Genomic DNA, 20,845 nt, shown 5'->3' on the forward strand with positions numbered 1-20,845 from the left:
GCAATTTCAGGTCAACCATTCTTCAAGGTCCCTGCCCGAAAATGATAAAATGTTTTCTCCCCTGTTCTTGAGTTCTCTGATCCCAATGTTTGTGAGCTGAGTGTATTACCTACCGCACCCATGGCGAATGTATGTCCACCCACTGTTTACAAACTCTTCCTCCACTCTTCGCTAGATAGTGTCATCTTATAGGTTTTTTAGAGAGGTCCACCCCTTCCTCTCATGGTTCATGTCCCTCATTATCCAGGAATTCCCTGCCCCTGCAGCTTTCCATTGGAAGCAGCTTTCCTTTGCCTGGTGCCCCATCACTGGAAATGTAGTGGTCAAGTGGCAGCGCTCGGAGGGCACAGGTGGTCGTGCCAGACTTTAAAAGCCAACCCCCACTATTTCCCTTCCTGAACCCTCTCTCCCCATCCCTGGGAATCCTTCCACTGTTTCTGTCTTTCAGGACAGGCCCTTTGAGGCAGGAGGCCTTGAACCCCGATTTCCAGCAGTTTGCTCAACCTCAGTGTAATGAGGCCGACAAGGGGATTAGAATGGAGCAAAAACACTTCCTGCGGGGCTGTCTTCATATCTGAGTTCATCTTGGCACGGCTGCTAGGCGTTCACTTCAAAGGGGCTTCGGCTTTGCTTCAGAAACAGTGGGAAACGAGCACTGGCAAAGCCAAGAGGTCGGGCCTTAGCAAGCTGACGCAGTGGTTATTTTTGTATTTTCACTGCAGGCATATCCCACAAAACTAAAGAGAAAGAAAAAAGAAAGCAAGCTAATGCCTAACACTCGAGACAATACGCGTTCAGGAAGCATTTTATATTGAAAAGAAAAATAACCATCACATATAATTTTAATAGCACAGCATAGGGGCTTCCTACCTGGCAGGTGCACTTAAAATTGGTACACAAAACATGTTTTTATTCTATCGCATGTCACCGGGAGATAATTCTTTGAATTACTGTAAAATGTAGTTTAAACACACAAGGATAAATGAAAAACTCAAACGGATTAAGAATGGAAATGCAAAGTATTATCTCAGCAGCCGTGGCACTGATGAGCACCTTTCTTTTTAGGTGGATGTGCGGATGTGCTCAGGCACAAAAACATCACTCTGAGTGGATGAGAGCCGATGGTGAGTGAGGGGACCCCCTGCTCCAAGCTGTATGCTGTGATGGGTGGTAGTAAGATGTAAATAACTCAGAAAGCCCTGTTCCAAGGGAGCGGATGAAAAGCCCCGTCTATGTCTGCATTTGTGCAGTGTTGGACTGGCTTATAGGGCAGTCGGAACTGCCGATGGACCAGTGCCAGAGATGGGTTTTTGGTGCTATCAAGCAAGCCCATCTCACAGGCGAAAAAGCCAGTCCAGCAGTGCATGGGTACCTTCTGTGGCCACTTCCTTTTCGCCGATAATGTGCCAAGAAACAAAATCCTGGCCAATAACCAGGCTAATGTAGAAAAGAAAAACAGTACAAGTGAGGCAGAAAGCGGAAAACGCACCAGCCTTCAATCACAGGAAACTAGAGACAATATTTTTTAACTAAATACCAAATTATCCCCAGATCCTTAACGTAACCTACAATGAAGACTAAATACAGGCATACTGCCCAGGAGGCCACCATACAGATATCAATTACTGACACCAGTGGACCTTCCCTGCAAACCAGAGGGAAGGACAGAACCGTCTGTGGAGCAAGAGATGGATATAGAAGATCTAAGGCAACAACTGAGGGAGGAAACAGTAGGATCAGTCCACTTCCTGGAAGAACTAAAAATAACAAAATAGCTGCGGTGTTGAAAATCTGATGTTCTTTTCAGATAAACAGAAATAACTCTTGGAATATCCGGAGCATGTAGGGCCTGTTCCTCAAGAGACACTGGATCCAGGGATACAGAAGGAATAGTTATTTCTTGTTTCAAGTTTTTTTGAGAATGGTGGCTCCTCTGCTATAGCGGAGGAGCCACGCCCCCCCCCCCCCCCGCCAGGACCCTTAAAAAAGTAACAAATAAAACGATTAAAAATGGGGTTAAAACACGTTCTATTATCGCTTTATTTTTCTTGAGCCAACTCTTGGGGGCAGGGTCAGGGTGATGATAGCCTGGTAGGGGCAAATTGGGCACTACTATTCAGTGCGCATGTGAGTCTGGCCAGCCGTCTCAGGACAGTGAGGCTCTCTCCAACCCCAGCTGCAATGCCGGGTGAGAGTGAGCAGGCATAGGCTCCCAGGCTGCCCTGGAGCGCAAATCATCAGCGCTCAGACCAATCCTGATTCATGAGAGCCACTTCAGGATTGGCCGCAGGGCAGTACGTGAGCCTGTGCCTGCAGTGAAGCGGGGAGGAGAAGAAGAGTACCACAAGATGCTGGGGGGCAGCAGGTCAGTTCTTTTTTTGTTTTTTTGTGGTTGTCTGCCCTCTTCACCTACTCCCCCCCCCCCCCCATCACTACCTTGTCTCTTTTCCCTGACACAGGCCACTCCTGCACATTTGGAATAAAGAATGGAACTAATTCAAGGACAGCTCTGTCTGAGAAGATCCTAAGGTGCCTGGGCATTCAAAGTCATGACCCTTACTCACCTAGAAAATAGGCAAAAAATACTTTAAACCAGAAAGCGCATTGAGCAGATGTCCGTTTTATAGCTCTCTTAATGGGTAAATAAAATAAATTTTTTAAAAAGGGTTCTGTTTATAATAGAAAGGGGAAAAAGACTTGCAGACACAATTCCCACATTCAGTAAGGAAGGGACGAGGGAGTGGTTACAGAAGGTGATAACAATAAATCTACTAGCAATGCTAACCCTGGCACTACAACCACCACTACTACTTCTACTACTACCTAGTAATAATAATAACAATCATCACAATAGCTCCAATCATGTTTTAATAATAACAGCCAAGGGGGGGCGTGGCCAGGCGCCGTAGGAAATGGCCGCCTGATTCCCGAGCTCCGCTGGGACCGTTGGTGTCCCCAAGAAATCCGAGATAAATCCTAGCTGAGAGGCTCCCCCATAACAGCCCCCAGCTCCCTCAGGCTACGTGCTTCATCGGAGCGGTTTCGCGGACGCCTGGGAACGACGTACAGCACGGTACGGCAATCGCGGCTCTCAACGGCAGCCCGACACCTCGTGCCTGGAGCCCCGGAGCCGCGGCCTATACTAATCGAGGCCCCGGCTTACGGCCTACTGCAAGGCGCGGCCTGAGTGGCGCCATCGGCGGAGGACGCCGCCTCACGTGCGGCGCCGAGGCACCGCTGACCTGCAGCCGCTTGGCGACGCTGCCTGTGAGACCCTGCAGCTCCGGAGGGGCTGCGGACTGCAATAACTGGTTCAGCCCGGCGACGACCTTGGCGGGAAGGAGGGCGTGCCATCTTTCCGTTCTGCTGCCGCCTGAGTGGGGAGAGGAGACTAGCCGGCGCTGCCACTATACGGTGAACTGCGGTGCCCCCCCGGTGGGAGGCTCACATCCACAGCTACGGAGGCGGACTGAACGCCGGCGAACCGGCTGTGGGCAGTGGTTCGGGGTCGCTGACCCCTGGACGTTCATACCAAGGCCGATAAACCGCGGCGCCCGCCTCAACCAGTGGCCCCCCGCTCGGCGCTGTGTCCTTGGGGAGGACAGGTAGGGCTGACTGGTACGGTCCGACTGTATGGAGGAGACCGGAGCTGGCGCAGACCCACGGACATTCTAAAGGAAGGGCGGGCGGAGAAATATCCGGCCCCAGAGGCACCAGATCAAGCATGCGGCCTAAAGGGGGTCTTGGGACCCAGACTAACAAGCTGGACAACTACACGGTACCAAAAACGCCGGCGCAGTCCGGAGGGGCGACGAAGGAGGGTACAAGTCAGGCGGAACCCTCCCTGACGTCCATAATGGCTGCAATCCAGACCCTCGGCACCAGCCTCGAGACTAAGATGGACAAGATTACTATTGAGGTGAACCTGCTCCGGGCCGACTTGGGGAAAACCACGGACCGGTCCAAAACCAACGAAGTGGACATCACAGCCCTGCGGGAATCGGAGAAGCGGCTCGAGGGCAGGGTCAACGAGCTAGTGCACCAACACCGGCGGATGGCCCTACGGCTCGATGACCAGGAAGGTAGGGCTCGGAGGAGCAACATACGCGTGGTAGGTGTGGCGGAAGGACTTGAGGGGGACTGTATGGAGCTCTTTCTTGAGGATTTGATCCTCCACCACCTGAAACCCAAGAGACTATCGAAGCTCTTCACTGTCGAGCGGGCTCACATGGGCCCGATCCCGAAACCTAAACCAGGGGCCCTACCACGAACAATTATTGCTAAAATACTGAATTACCGAGACCGTGATGCAATCCTCCAGGCTTCCAGACAACATGGTGATTTACAGTACGAGGGGGCCACGGTTCGCTTCTTCCCGGACTTCACGTTCCAGGTTCAACAGGAGAGGCGCTCCTTCCAGGGGGCCAAGGCGGCGCTCCGAGACCGCGGGATTCGGTACATGATGTTCTTTCCCGCCAAACTGAAGATCATAACTGGCGGCAAATCACTCTTCTTCACTTCGCCGGCGGCGATGCAGGAGTGGCTGGACGCGGCTGGGATTGCGGGCCCCCCTCGGCGGGACGGCGGACCATGGCGTGATACAGGACACCCCTCCCCGGGGTCAGCGGCAGGGAGAGCGGAAGGTGATGAGCAGAGCCAGCGGTCCTGGCATTCGAGATCGAATAGTCCCCGCTGGGACTCACCCAGAGACAACACGGCGAGATGAGGCCACGACCACTCGAATGAGAAGCCGTCGGACAGTAATGTATAACATGTGTTAAATGTAAGACTTGATTGCTCCAAGTGTGGAAATTTAGCTCGCAAACTGAACATTATCTGCGCCATCTTGCCCCTCCCCAGCACCACGCGCAGCGAATGCACAGCCGCCATTTTAGGCACCCCACTCTCTCCCCGCTCACTCTCGACCGCCAGCGCTTTCCCCTGGCGCTGCAAGCATCCCCCCGCGCGCCGGCCACCCCCGCTCTCTCATACAGGCCATAAACCCTCTCCTTCTGCGCGACCCTGCTACGGAACCACTTCCAACCGACAACCCATACATGGTCATGCCTCTCCTTTGATAACCCCCTTCCTCTGCGCCCCATTGTCTGAACTGGTCCCAGGCCATCAACTAGCCCTGCGGATGCAGTTTACTGCCCCTACTGTAAGGGAAACACCCCACTTCAAAGGGATTACAGTAGATCAAAGCCCCTACCCCCTGAGACCCGGCCAGTCGCACACACCCCCGGGAATTAGCGGAATTTCCTGCTGCGCGATAGCCATCTCCCACTGCGGGTAGGGTGGGAACTTCTACTGTATCTATGTGTGGGATCGGATCTGAGCCGGGGCTTCAGGGGATGTTCTTTCAGGCATCAAGGGAATCTCAAGAATGTACTATGTGTAATAAAGCAATAAACCAGTGTATAAGAGACCAGGTCTCAGAGATGCAGTTAGAGCACCTCGTGACGATACCTTGCTGTCTGATCTGATGTGTTCTGCTCCGACGGAATAAAACTTTGTTTCCTGCCTTCCAGTCTCCGGCGCCTGCCTCTTTTATTGGTAAATTATCGAATGGTATGAGAGGCGATTACCGCCGGGCAAATACTTGAAAGATTATCAACTGAAACTGCCGCTACCATTTAACAATTGGCGTCCCAAACGTGGGGCCCATCAGCGACACGTGGATCCAGTGGGAGAGGTCCCGACGACAGAGTGAACGACTGCAACGATCGGGAGAGCTCCTGCCCAATAGACCCTCGTCTGGCAGCCGATCATCCGAACTTCACTGGTTCCGAGCAGACCTCTCTCGAGTGATCTACGGTCCTGACTGGGAACCATCAGGAGTGCCGCGGCAAATACGGAGAATAGAGGACGATCGGGCGCTGGAGGCGGAAGACGAGAAACTGTCCACGCGGTCCGGGTAAGGTCGTGAAATACGACAAAAGTGCGAAATAATTGATTGATTGTTTGAATACTAGTATTGCTCATTGATTGTGCTCATTGATTGTTCTCTTTGAGATATTCGCTGTCTACAAACGGGGAGGAGTAGAAATACTCTCTCTCTCTCCCTTTGCAGATGGTGAAGGGTAGGTAACGCAGACTTTTGTCCCCGTTGAAACCCGTCGTGCCTATCTTTATCTCCCCATTGATTGATTGTCCGAACATTGATTGTTTTGAAGAATAATGCTTTTGAGATATTCTCTGTTTGCAAATAACGTAGAATAGGAATATTCTGTCTAGTCTTTGCAAATAGTGAAGGGTAGGTAACGCAGACTTTTGTCCCCGTTGAAACCCGTCGTGCCTATCTTTATCTCCCCATTGATTGATTGATTGATTGTCCGAACACTAGTTGTTCGATATTGGTTCTTTGGAGGTATTCTCTGCTTACAAATAACGAAGAATAGAGATATTCTGTCTAGTCTTTGCAAGCAGTGAAAAGATAGGTAGTGCTGACTTTTGTCCCCGTTGAAACCCGTCATGCCTATCTTCTCCCCACTGATTGGTAGTTGGTTCTGCCCGGACCGCTTATTAGAGGTGAACCATCCGGCTCCACTGGAAGGCACCCCTAATAAGGACATGTTCACTAAATATGGACTAGTCGCCGTAGCTTATAGCAAGCTGTGGCATAAATATACCAAGAAGGACCCCGAAAGTCAGTGGCCACTGATGGGATCCTTCGACGACCATAAGATAGAAGCGCTAGAAATAGCTCTGCGTAGCAATAAGACGACGCCTACTATGCTTGACAGTATCGGCATGTGGCGCAAAGAAGCAACGCAACGGAAAAAGAGGGAAGAAGTAAAAGCAGAAAAGGAATTACGAAAGGCAGCTCACCTTGCCGCTAAAAAGTTAGAAGAAGACATAAAAGAGAGAAGGGAAACTAAACTAAGACAGGAGCCCGAAACCTCAGGCCAGTACGCTGTTAGGACCCCTTCTTTGCTCTACCCTGTATTGTCCTCCAAGCAGCAAACGAATGACGAATTACTGTTAGGTCCCCCGATCATTTACATGCCCCCTCCGTATGCACCCTCCCAATCAATAGTACAACACCCACAACCCCCGAACACGAGCGAAAGCAGTACAAGGGCCTCGGCCCTCACGGCCTCCGCGCCGGCTGAGCCTCTTGTGCCGAACCCAACGTCGACTACAACGCCAGACGACCATGAGATAGGAAAGAAAGAGTCCACCAGAATGAATCGATTAGCTAAGGATGAACGAACAGGAATCGACAAGATAGTAAAGGCACTGGTAGGATCCTTTTTGACCTTACAAAAACTAAAATAACGCTAGGAGTTAGCCCTTTGTGGGACATATGAAACCAAGGGAAGGAGTCAAGCTCACGGTCGAGACGACCACGAGGTAGCCCGACTCCATTACTCTCGCTACCTAAACATGTCTGCCCTACTGCCCACCCCGCCCAATAAGCATGACAAAATCCCGCACAAACGGAAGCCTGCTGACACCCACCATCGACGTCACCGAACTAGGGCTAGCTCGCGCACAATTGGGCTATGTTATTTTTCCGATTGCACAGTCACCTCCTGGTGCTCGTCATCTGACTACAAATATGTACAAACACTCCAACGAAGTAATGTAGTTATAACATTTTAATAACTTATAGGATATAACAAACACACCAACAGGGTAAACAGGTTAAAACACGTTTTAAAACAACTATTTACATGACGGTCTGCTGCAACCTCCATCCCAAAGCCTTAACGTCCACGTGACACCGTCCTCGCCTCTCCTTCCTCGAAATTGCAACATTGGCCTGTTTTGGGCGGTCCCTCTTAGTTGACTTTGGGCTATAAAAACCATGCAAAAATCCATTGACATCAGTGGCGAGCGATTGTGCGAATAGGCCGGAGGCTATACGAAGCGCCGAAGTTCTGGCAACACCAAGGCGGAGCCCGCCACGCTGTGCGGACCTTCCCGTTTTCTTTCTTCTTTCTTCAATTATGGCTGCTGCCCTGGCGGGGGGAGGCGACGCGGACGGACCTCCCCCACCTCCCCAGGTGGAGGCTTGCCAGGCACCCCAACCGTCTTTTACTCACCGGCCAGCTAAGCTGCACCCCAACCGCCTTTAACTCTCCGGCCAGCTAAGCTGCACCCAACCGTCTTTCACTCACCGGCCAGCTAAGCTGCACCCAGCCATCTTTTTCATCGGCCTGCTGAATTTCACCCTGGCACGCTGTGCGGGTCTTCCCAGTCACTTCTTCCTTCAATAACGGGGGGTGCCCTGGCGGGGGGAGGCGACGCGGACGGACCTCCCCCACCTCCCCAGGTGGAGGCTCGCCAGCAGATGAGGGCACCCCAAACCACACCTTTCACACGTCGGCCAGCTGAGTTGCGCCCTGCCACTTCATTCGCCGTTCGGCTGAGCCGGCACCCCTGCACGCGGCCGCCAGGCAACCACCCAAGCACCGGGTTCACCAGGACTGCCGCTAGCGCCCGACGTGAGGAGTGGGCCCCCGCAGCAAGGTAATCGGGGACCCACCCCGGTGGTGATACCATCCAAACTGCTGTCGTCACTGCTACTGGAATCACCCCGGTGGCAGCACCATCCGAACTGCCGCTGTTACTGCTGCTGGCTCCTCTCCGGTGACTGTACCGAAGAGCTGCTGCTACTGCTGCCCTTGAACTCCGGCGGTTGACCCCTCCGGTTCCAGGCCTGGCCCACCGTGAGACAATTCTGGACTCGAAAGCTTGTTTGCTAGGGCATGGGCCCCACCCTTGACAGAACGCTCCCCTCAGCCTTGCAGAATTGGTTGGAGTCATTTGACGTTCGACTCCTGCGGACTTCCGGTAAGGACAAAACCACCACCATTGCTCTTTTTGCCCCCGGGCGGCAGCCACCTTGCCTCCGCTTGATACAGTGAGACAGTAAAGCGTCGGCGGAAGAACCCGCCTGCTGCCCCGCCCTAAGAACAAACCGTGGCATTGCTACAAGGTTGCAGTGACGCAAAGTTGACGCTAACGAAAGTTCTCGAACTACCGAAAGGGATTCTGGTTCAACTGCTAATTCATGGAAAGACTTAGACTGTGCACTGGCCCGACCCCGCCCTAAGATGGCGCTGATGTAGGAGTGGCCTACAACTCCTTGTGGCATTCCAGTCACGTGACATTCGTGTTAAAAAGAGATATATATACATGTATGCGATGCTTTCACACATGGCGGTGGGGGAGAGGGGGGAACCGATTTTTATGTTAATCCAGTGTTGCTCATGTTGCTCGACGCCTCTCACACCGTGGCCGGTCTGTGGCGGCTGTAGGCCCGTATTTCCATACTGACATTGTTTTAAATAAAGGGCTTCTTAAAAAGGAATTACGAACTCAGTGTCATGACTAATCATCTAGGTTGTTGAAGGTTTTTCTTTTTGAATAAATGATTGTTACTCCTAAGCGAAAGCATACAGATAATACAGACACAATTTGCCTAAAAATCTTTTTGTTTAACGGAATTTGTACCCATCACGCCTGCCCTTTTTCCAAGAATTGTCAAATCAATAATGAACTATAACTTAAGGTATATGTCGCATGCAAGGTATGGTATCCTGCACCATAATACACGACCAATTGAGAAATACATGCACGACCAGGGAACGCGAATTTAGGAGATGAATGAACTAGAGCATCTTTGCCTCAAACTAAGGAATAATGGGTCCGTGGTATTACCCAACCCTGCGGCTAGCCTGGTACATGGTAGGTAGAACCTTTCGTGTCTGCGCGCGCTGGGGTATTTTGAATACTGCACCTCCCCTCCCCTCTTATTTCCCCTCTATAGGTCACGACGAAGTTCCGACTGAAGAGTGGAGTGGACATTGACCGCACCAAGTTCAACATCAGGGAAAACATAGACAAACGTTGTGAGATAGTGTGTAAAATTACAGACCACCATTGAGAACATGAAAAACTGTATGATATGATTGTGCGTGTGTACTACGATTATACGATATGAATGTGTATGCATTTCATGTTCGGATCACTTGAAGAGAGCGTCATTGTATGATTGAAGTGTGCGTCCACCGATCAAAGGGAGGAGAATAAAGGGTCAGACAACCCATAAGATGAACTACAAAATACTGAAGGTACGCAGCATGCATAGGAATAGAGGACAGGAAAGGAGAGGTCCCCGTGCTCGACGCAGCCCTGAGTCTCCGTCTTGACGCATGTACTGTCACACCCTATCCGGCATTTGTGTGTACGTGATCACCGAATTTATGTCTTTTCCCCGCTTGTGTTTTCTTACATGGAACGGACCCATGCTACTCCATGTTGTGTGTGCACCAAGTGACCTATTATCTTACCCATCTCTCTCTCTCTCGTTTTGTGTCGTATGTACGCCAGAATAGCCTACTTGATGCACACGTCTCTCTCTCTCTCTCTCTCTCTCTCTCTCTCTCTCTCTCTCTCTCTCTCTCTCTCTCTCTCTCTCTCTCTCTCTCTCTCTCTCTCCCCCTCCCTCGCAAAAGGCTCTTTTCTTGCCCTCTTTCTTCTTGAATAAATTAACGACATACACCTCTTTGGTAAGTGTATAATTGGCCTGAACACAGTGGTGTTCGAACAAATTGATAGAAACAAAAACGACCATACTTTACCACGTTACTACCTCTCCTTTTTACAAACATTAAGCCTAATCGGCTGAGAAGGAAAGGACAGGTAAGACGACTAATGTCTCCCAATCTGACCCACAACACGGGGACTATATGTCAGTGGTTTTTGTTCTTAAAGGACACCATCTCCACCACCCAGAATTACCCCTGACCAATTGGCCCGGAATAAAATGTCTAAAGCACCCTGTTCTCCCAAAGATAACTCCAGCCCTATACTAGCCGTCTCAGAGTATCCCGAACAAAACAGCTGATGGCCCCTGTTTTAAACTGATAAAGGGTCACCTACTGTATGAAAAGGATACTCGTGAACGCATGACCATAGCACCTCGCACTTACGGGTATTACCAAACCTTGCATTATAGGGCGCAGAAACTGACACCTAGAAGGCCAGACGATGGACAGGGACACCCACAGAACCCTGCACCACAGCAGTAATTAATAGATTAGTAACACGCACATTAACATCAGAGTTAATAGACACCAATCATATAGTAACAGATAAGAGCATTTCCGCAACTACTCAGTGGTTGGGAGAGAGAATGAAGTATGTAAATGTCTTCCCTGCCAAGATCTCTAAGACTTTCGTTTCTTATAACCTATTCAAGGATAACCTGCAGCCATCGGAAGAGAGGGGTCGGATGTGACGCACAGTCTGGCTGCGGATCATAAAACATCTATGACATCGACCAAGGGGGAAGCGACGAAGCAACAAGAGTGTGAGACGAGGCACCATTATCAGAACGATGAGCGCGAAGGGCTACATCGAGGCCCCTGCTCACTGACCAGCGTGCCTGAAGTCTTAACCCGTCGGGCCCGATTGATGGGCCCAGTGCTGAAAAGATTCTGCTCTCCTTGGTCCGCATTTTTGATCTGATCCCATGCCACCCCATTCTCTCTTCCTCTTTCATTTGGACTATGACTTTGACCTACTACCGAGGAACAAAAGGCCGGCACCCTGTCTCAAAAGTACCTGTGGTGAACTGTGTTAAGGAACAGGACTGTGATCAAAGAACAGTGAGTGGTCACACCCTGCCACGTGAAGAAATCGGGATTTGAGCTGGACCTTAGTTCCACCGCCGGTGCTCAACAGTGCCAACGAAAGAAGAACAACAATGAGAGCTTACCAGTGATAGCTCTTTATAAACAAGGACACTGGAAAGAAGAACCCATGTCAAAGTTGAAAATCCTCTCCCAACCACCTTATTATATTAACTATCTTCTTATCAAGTTTTCATGATGTTGCATCAATCACTTCCGACTGTACACTGAGAAGTTAAGAAAATGTAACTTTGTATAGTAACATTCATACAACACCAGCCATGTACACAACTATACTGTAACTTTGAATGTACTTCCTCCTCGCCTGCTTCATCAAACTGTATGAGACAATGTACAAATGTGTCAGATTACTCCTGCCTACCCTAAAGACTCTGTATCTTTAAATGTGTGACGAACATTGACGATACTGTAACTGAAAGGCTAACAAAGGCGAATATTGGCCGGACAAGCTGGCGAGATATGTTAAAAGGGAGGACTGTGGAAATTTAGCTCGCAAACTGAACATTATCTGCGCCATCTTGCCCCTCCCCAGCACCACGCGCAGCGAATGCACAGCCGCCATTTTAGGCACCCCACTCTCTCCCCGCTCACTCTCGACCGCCAGCGCTTTCCCCTGGCGCTGCAAGCATCCCCCCGCGCGCCGGCCACCCCCGCTCTCTCATACAGGCCATAAACCCTCTCCTTCTGCGCGACCCTGCTACGGAACCACTTCCAACCGACAACCCATACATGGTCATGCCTCTCCTTTGATAACCCCCTTCCTCTGCGCCCCATTGTCTGAACTGGTCCCAGGCCATCACCTAGCCCTGCGGATGCAGTTTACTGCCCCTACTGTAAGGGAAACACCCCACTTCAAAGGGATTACAGTAGATCAAAGCCCCTACCCCCTGAGACCCGGCCAGTCGCACACACCCCCGGGAATTAGCGGAATTTCCTGCTGCGCGATAGCCATCTCCCACTGCGGGTAGGGTGGGAACTTCTACTGTATCTATGTGTGGGATCGGATCTGAGCCGGGGCTTCAGGGGATGTTCTTTCAGGCATCAAGGGAATCTCAAGAATGTACTATGTGTAATAAAGCAATAAACCAGTGTATAAGAGACCAGGTCTCAGAGATGCAGTTAGAGCACCTCGTGACGATACCTTGCTGTCTGATCTGATGTGTTCTGCTCCGACGGAATAAAACTTTGTTTCCTGCCTTCCAGTCTCCGGCGCCTGCCTCTTTTATTGGTAAATTATCGAATGGTATGAGAGGCGATTACCGCCGGGCAAATACTTGAAAGATTATCAACTGAAACTGCCGCTACCATTTAACACAAGGAGCAGCGTGACTGCCTGCCCCGGGTTTCTGAGCCAGGCTCACTGTTTAGCTGATGCACTGCCGGCCTGAGGGGCTGAACGAATTGGGCACCACGGGAGGGCGGCCAGGACGGGGCTGGCCCACGTACTACCCACGTAGAGTTCCTCGGTGGGTTTTCACCGGGGTAGGGTTGGGCGACAGGCGCTCTGCTAATTGGGGTGGTGGGTAGTTTGGAACCCACGGAGCAGGGGGTGGGGAGGGGGGGTTGGTTTTTGCAGAGAGGGGAGGGATGTTGGGGACAGACACGTGGAGGGAGGGTGGGACGAATGGGTTGTTAGATCATTGATCGCTTGCACTGAATACACCTGCGGGGTGGGAACCAGGGAGGGGTGGAGAGTTGGGGATCCTTTATGGTCACACGGATTATGTTGTCATGGAGTCAGCCGGAATGCTGGGGTGGTGGGACGAAGCACCTTACAAAGCAACGGATATGGCTAGGAGATGGGAGAAAAGTTTGAAAGTCCTCAGCTGGAACGTCAACGGATTAGGGGACAGACTTAAACGCACTATAGTCCTACAATTCATCAAGCGGCACCAGCCAGACATAGTACTAATGCAAGAAACTCACTTGATGGGGAATGTATGTCAGGCCCTCAACAGATGGGGCTACACTCTAGCACCGAAAGGGAGGCTCTGGGTGACGCTCGGACAAATGGTAGCGAAAAGAAACATTGCCAGACGCTGGGGAAGCCCTAATCCACCAAAACTAACAGACTGGCACAGCGATATGGACTGGTGTATGCTACAGGAAAAGACTGTGTATGTAGTGAGAGGGTGTCCCCGGAAATGGGTGGAGGTAAGGTCCAACTGGAACGATTTCAGGGGAGGCATCTGCGAGCCTCTGTCCACCACGCAAGCCGGCTCAGACGATAAGTAAGGACCCTAACGACCTTGTGGCTCCGGATGTTTTAGATTGGGGCACTATAGTTGCATCACCGGTACATAGCTGACTTACTGTGCTCAACGTGGTGACCGGGTTAGTTTGTTGGGGGGGGGGGGGTAGGGGGGGTTGTTCGATTGTTAGGCTCACTTGCCGATATTCTTGAAACATGTTCTTGTTTTATGGCTACAACAAAGAGAAAATGAGACCTTCACTATCCTCCTTCAAACTGTGAGACACTTGCACTTTAAAACGCCGCCGTACCCCCGGGTTGACGGCAATGGGCTGTGTACTATACGAAGCAATGCCTGTGCTACATACTGAGCAGCCAGCCCGAGGGGTTGTAGGCTGGAAGCTGTGTATCATGAAACAATGCAATAAAGGTCTTTAAAAAAAAAAAATAATAATAATAATAATAACAGCCAAGATAGTGCTAAAAGGAGAAATTGTAATCACAAGAGCTACAGTTCATTTCATAATATTAACAATTATATAATTACGAAAAGCGATAGACTTTATACTCTTGGTCAGTTAACATGGTGGTAATGGGTGAATTGGTAATAGCATTGCCTGTCTCCATTATCATTGTATTGAAAAACTGGGACATAAAATTGCGGAATAACCGCAGCAATATTTTTCTCTACAGCCGGTAATTTAAACATACTGAGATAAAAGGCAGCTAGCGACATTTGTGAAACTTACTGTGCGTGTATGGTATTATGTCATATGTCTCGGTAATGTCCATAATTACTATAATGTAATGGAGGAGAAAAATGCACTGTAATCTAATGAAATGACCACTTGAAGCAGCCCTTGGGCAGCAAGAAAAAAGACATTACATTTTACATGATAACTACACTTCTGTAGTAGGCAATAAACCCTGCAGGGAACTTTTGAAAGTTTCCTAAAGAATCCCATTGCCCAACCAAAAGACTTTGTTTGTCCTGCTGGTATTTAGACTTGTGGCTTATGTTTTCTGCCATGGACAAGTCAACCAACTGAGTTACACATTATATCTATATAAATGTGTGTGTGTGTGTGGGTATATATACACTATAATATATATTATATATTTATAGATATATATATGTTATATATTTTTTTTTCACTGAAAAATAAAGGCTAAAGTGATGTTCTAGTAAATACTGAAATTCAAGAGTTCTAGTTATATCAAGTAACTATAACTCGTGCCGCCACCACGCACAGTGTTGTCGTCAATAATGTCAGTTCAGTTGTCATCAGTAATGTTATCAATGATGTAAAAGAACTTGTCATGAGTGTTGTAATATGTGAGAGCATAAGACTGAGTCAGGCCCTGCGCCCAGCCTCCCGCTGGGAGCCAACCCTCCCTGTACACAGCCGGCGTGCGGTTGGTCAGCGGCCAGGCTCTGAGTCCAACCCCCCCAATTGGGAGCCCCTACCCCACGTAAGCCTTTTTGCAGAAAGCCACCACAGATATTCAGGCCCTGACCCTTTTTTACAAAACAATTTATGTTCCCGCAAGACCAGGGAGCATCACTGGCTCCCACAAGACACCCATGAGATCGCTGAAACCCCCCAAAAATGTTTTTATTATTTTGGCCCCAGAGGATCAGTGCATCCTATAAATTTTTTCCTATTTTCATGGTGCGGGGACCGTAGGACTAAGGTATCTGTGCATGGCCAAAGGCTGTGTTCACGAGGCAGGAGCGTGGGACAGGGTGAGGGGGGCCATCAATCTATTAATACCTAGCTAAAAAAAACTAAAAGTAAATTCTAAAAACGTTAATTACTTGACTTGTTCTAATTTCAAAGGTGTACACAAAATTAGATTGTGCCAATAGAAATAATCAAAACAGCGATCTTCAAGAGTTCAATAAGTGGGAATATACAAGAGATCATTCTCAATGTATACCCTCTTATCTGCAGTCCAAGCCGGTACTGCTTGGCCCTATTTTGAAATGGGGTCCGATCATAGCATATTGTACACATGGGATCGTGAATAACACCGCAGGTAATGCACACATATATGGACAATGTTATACATTGAATGTATAAATTGAGACTTACCTTAGTATATGGTAGCGTAGGACACTAGACACTTAAACCTATCTGTTTATGTTTTAGGATCAACTCCTTGCATATACTTGCATATACTTTAATGTTTTGTTTGATGTGATCTATTGTATTTCAGTTTGCACATTTCTTGTTTCTAATGTATGACATAACAGGTGTAACCTTTTGTGAAGGTGTGTAAAATAGTACATGTAAAGTGTTCATTTTATTTACAAAAATATTAACTGAATAAGAAACATGATACCTTACATATTCCCACTAATTTAACTCTTGAAAAGCATTGTTTCGATTATTTCTAAATGGTCAGATCTAATTCTGTGTACACCTTTGAAGTATTTTTCAAATTAGAACAAATTGTCATTTGGAGAAACAATTTTGGATTTTTTTCGAGCTAGATATTATTAGATTGATGTTCTTGGGAGTAACTTTTTATGACAGAGTAGATATCACCCCAAGACATTTCCTAGACAAAAGGTAAGTAAATCACTTTTTACACATTTGCAGTTTTTCAAGATTTCATACAAACCAACTCCACACTTCGAAGAATTTTCAAGGAAAAGCAGTCAATGCAATCCCATGGAAGGAAATGAAGTTAACGGTTTGTAGGTAAGTACTTATGTGTGGGAGTTGGTATTCTGGGGTTAATACAGGGTTTCTCCCAGGATCGAGGATGCACTCTCAAAACACCCTCAGCGGCACTAGGGCGACCGGGTCCAGAGTGCTGAGGCCCAATAGGAGGCCTCCGGTTGGTGGCTGCTGACGAGCAGGCCGCAAGGTTGTGGGAGCCAACCTCCTGGTGTTAGGCTCAGGGCAAAAGGGGATCTGGTTTAGCACACAAAGTGCACCCACAGCGGCGCAGGGGCGGCTGGGTGCAGGGCGCGTAGGCCCAATGTTATCCAATGGGGGAAAGGAGGCCTTCTGTTGGTGGCTGCTCACGAGCAGGTCACAAGGTTGTAGGAGCAAAGCGGCTGGTGTTAGGCTCAGGGCAAAGGGGGATCCGAGTTAGCACCCAAAAAACACGCGCAGCGGCAGCTGGGTGCAGGGTGATATTTTGGGGTCGGTGCCCAGTTCTTTTCAATGGGAGTTGCCCGTTTTGGATTTTGGCTGCAGACTTGGTCCAGGAAGACTTCCGGGAGGAACCAGCAGCTGGGCAGGTAAGATAGAGGGCTCAAGGACGTAGGTGCACTTCGGGTTCTCTTCTCCAAGGCGCAGGGTGGCTACATGCAGGGGTGTCATTTGAGGTCAGATTTCACCTTACTGGGCCACCCGTGGTAGGGGGGGGTCTCTGTGCAGAGGATGCAGGCGATGTCGGGGAGTCCTGAAAGGGTCAACCCAAGGTGGACTCGAAGCGCTGGGTGACCTTGCTAGGCCTGGTGTGATCCCCGGATTCTGGCCGTAGGTGTCGGGTGCAGTGGTTGTTCCAGGCGTCGGGTTTCTTTTTCCTCAGCAGGCTCGGAGTCTTTGTTTGGTGTTTCTTTTGAACAGAGCTGCTGTTCACAGAAGATCCAGTCTTTGTTGATGTCAGTCTGTCTTCCCAGGGTTCTGGAGATCGCTGGCTGCAGGACAAGGCGACTTTTGGCGTAGGATCTCTGGAAACTGCAGACGGGCTGGTAGGGCTGGTAGGACTGAGGCCAAGTAAGTCCTTCTCTGCAGTCTCCTCTGCTGGGCATCTTCTTTCGTCCATCTTCTTTGTAGGTTGCAGGAATCTGTCTTCTTGGTTCTAAATACTGTATTTATGGGGCATTGTAGGGGTCTCGAGGTCAGTAGCCAATGGGCTACTGACCTTAGTGTGACTACACCCTTAGTGTGCTTACCACACGTGGGGGAGTGACCACAATCTCTTTCTGACCTGGGGTAGGAGGACTACCTCTGTCCAGGAAAGGCTTTCTTTCTGGGCTTCGACCTCATGCATCTGTACCCTCCCCACTGGTATAGCGCACCCAGCTAGAGAGGTGGCTGACCTATGCCAGGGCAGTGTGCTGTAGGCATGGCACACAGGAATGTGTGCCATGCTGACTCTTCACTTTGTTCTGCACTACAACACACAGCCTGTAATGGGGGTGTGTGTGTGTGTGTGTGTGTGTGTGTGTGTGTAGGTAGGTAGGTAGGTAGGTAGGTAGGTAGGTAGGTACAGGGCCTGTAGGGGTGGCAAAATAAATGCTGCAGCCCTTGGAGGTCTTCCCTGCTCACAGGGTCCGTGGTACCCATGGTACCTTTTACAAGGGACTGACATGTGGCCAGAGAGGTTCCAATTGGGGGTACAAGGACAAGTTTTGGGAAAGAACACAGGTCCTGGGAACCAGATTGGCAGGGACCCAGGACACATCAAGTCAAAGTGCATCAGTAGTCTGGCAAAAAGTGGTGGGTGAGGGGGGTTACTGCAACAGAAACCCAGCTTCCTACAATAATTCAAATAGAATAATGTTTTTTCCACCACTTATCTTCCTTGTCGTCTGCATCCCCACATCTTTCGTTGAAACACCAATATAAATACATTCTTATCTTAAAGAAATACACCCACAAAAACAGGTGGCGGCTATTAAGATACGTGCATGTCTTTAGGAGAAAGTCTGAGACGGGCTGATCCCGACATGCAACAGACTCAGCGCTTACTTCTGGTCTACCTCAAAATTCTGCAGATCCCCTGCATACCCACCTCCACTTGAAATAAATAGCATCTGTCGGAAGAAATTAAGAGGGTGAGAATCACACATACTTCAGTTGTCGGGGCTCGCAGTCCAGTCCTGGGAGCAGTAGTCGCGCCGTCTGCCGAATGTCGTCGCTGTCAACGGTAAGGCTGCGCCGGTGCTCAGCGTAGGTGATGGCCACCCGCATCCATTCCATCAGTGGCGGGAGCAACATAAATGGCCTGTACAGAGAAAGCAAGGGAAACAACGTGTATTAGAGTGGGATACAACCTTGAGTGTGTCCAGGATAAAGGACTATAATATTTGACAACGTCTTACATTTAAAAATATCGCAGCAAGGGTAAGCATATACATAAATTACAAATCTGAACATATTCTATATTGAATAGATATAGACATCAAATCTTTTACAGGAACTTAGATGTGAAATTCAAATTAGCCATGTTGAATTCAGATCAGTCTTTCAGAATTCTAATTGATTATTTAGAATCCCAATTGTTCATTCAGAATTCCAATTAGTTCCTTCCAAACCAACAGATCATCTGTGATCATAATTATTATTCAGAATCCCGAATAGTCCGATGGAATTCTGATTGGTTAGTCTAGTTCCTGGCTCATTATTCTGACTCATGATTGGTCATGCAGAATTCTGAATAGTTGCTTGAAATACCATTCCATCAAGACAAAACGATGACGTAATTGTAGCTCAATGCTTGCCTTCTAGCAACTCTACAATTGTTATCTTGAATATGTTAACATCCACTACATAACAAACTATATTTACCGACACATTGCTATTTGGGGATCATATTTTGAAGTTGGAACTAAAAGTATGTTCCTTGTCGCCATTACTAAGTCACCTCGTTCGGACTGTCTACATTATGTAAAAGTGGGGGGAAAATGTCCACAAAGTTTGACATGTATGGTCTGCCGGCAATGTCCAGGTGAAATAAAGGCAAATTTGATAAATAAAAAACATTTTTAAAAAGAAAGAAAAATAGTCATACACTGTTCCAGTTTCTTACTCTGAGCCCTGTTTGGTTACTACGAACCCATGGTTGTCACTCCGCAGCTTCTTCAGTCTTTAGAAATTCAGATTTTTCATTCAGGATCTTAATTGGGAAGTTTGACTTCTCTACGCCCAGCTGCCCTGCAGAGCATTTACAGTGCAATGGCGACCAGCCACAACGGCTAGTCAGTGTACAATTAGAATCTAAGTGGAATCCCTACTGAATTTCCGTTTTTAATACCCACATGGAGTTATTTACATTTAAGTGAAAGGTTGTGAACCAGATATTCGAAATTTCAGAAGACTAGTTAGCTTTTCAAAAGTGACCAGTTAAAATTGGAAATCATGTTAATTTGCTTTACATGGAAAGGATTCTAAATTACAAGTCAACGAGAATTTGAAATTAAAATCGGAAATCCGGATAGATAATCAGAATTGCAAACTCCATTTGGGACCAAACTGTGCTGGGGCTGGCTAACGCCGCTTTTTCAGTAATAATCAGTGGGAACTAGAGCGCCGTGTAGAGGATTGTAACACAAAATCGAATGCCAATTAGACTCTAGAATCGTCCCTTGACTGTAACACAAGAGGACAACTATTTGAAAATCTGACAAGTCATAATGAATTTCCCTTTGAATCCCACAAACTTCTGACTTTGAACTTTAGGTGTTTAAACCCCCATGGTGGGAACTGCAAAAGTTCCGTCATTCACTAGCCCCTAATCACACACCGACAGCCACTCAGAAATGGTTGTCTTGCTGAGAGATTGGACACTTTAGGCTCTGTTACCAACTGTAAGACTAAAAATAAAGCACATTTTCTCAGAAAAGTACTTTATATGATTAGTGACAGCATATGTCGGTTACTTAGATACCGACCACCAGATTCTGCCTCCCAATAAGTGTGCTAGCCAATCAAAGAGCTCAGCATGCAGTCCAGAAGACTGAAGCTTTCTCACAACAGACCACTGCCCTAGCAGCAGAATGGGGGGGGGGGGGGTGGTGCTGGCACCTCAATATGCGATTGCTCAAACACAGCAATTCACGCAGACGCACTAGTAATCATGCACGTGAACGTACACACCGACACACATCTACACTAAAATGCAATACACAGACTGCCTCTCCATGGTGGCATCACTTGCGCTGGCTGGTGGAGTACCAGTCATAATTACATGTTGCTAACAATGAAGAGCAGTCTTTGTGCCCATTCAGTCCTTGGCCTCT

At 48.6% G+C, this 20,845-nt stretch overlaps 1 protein-coding gene across 1 annotated transcript in view; it reads right to left on the reverse strand.

The window, feature by feature from the left end:
- LOC146859807 (ankyrin repeat and BTB/POZ domain-containing protein 2-like) overlaps positions 1–20,845 on the reverse strand; it is a 487,880-nt gene that overhangs the window by 71,129 nt on the left and 395,906 nt on the right. Inside the window, exon 4 of the mRNA XM_085643532.1 lies at positions 18,679–18,831. Within this exon, the coding sequence (XP_085499658.1) occupies positions 18,679–18,831 (153 nt within the window). The remainder of the gene's footprint in view (positions 1–18,678; positions 18,832–20,845) is intronic.

This window comes from Triturus cristatus, chromosome 3_1 (assembly GCF_964204655.1).
Source record: "Triturus cristatus chromosome 3_1, aTriCri1.1, whole genome shotgun sequence".
In the NCBI taxonomy this organism is placed as follows: Eukaryota; Metazoa; Chordata; class Amphibia; order Caudata; family Salamandridae; genus Triturus; species Triturus cristatus.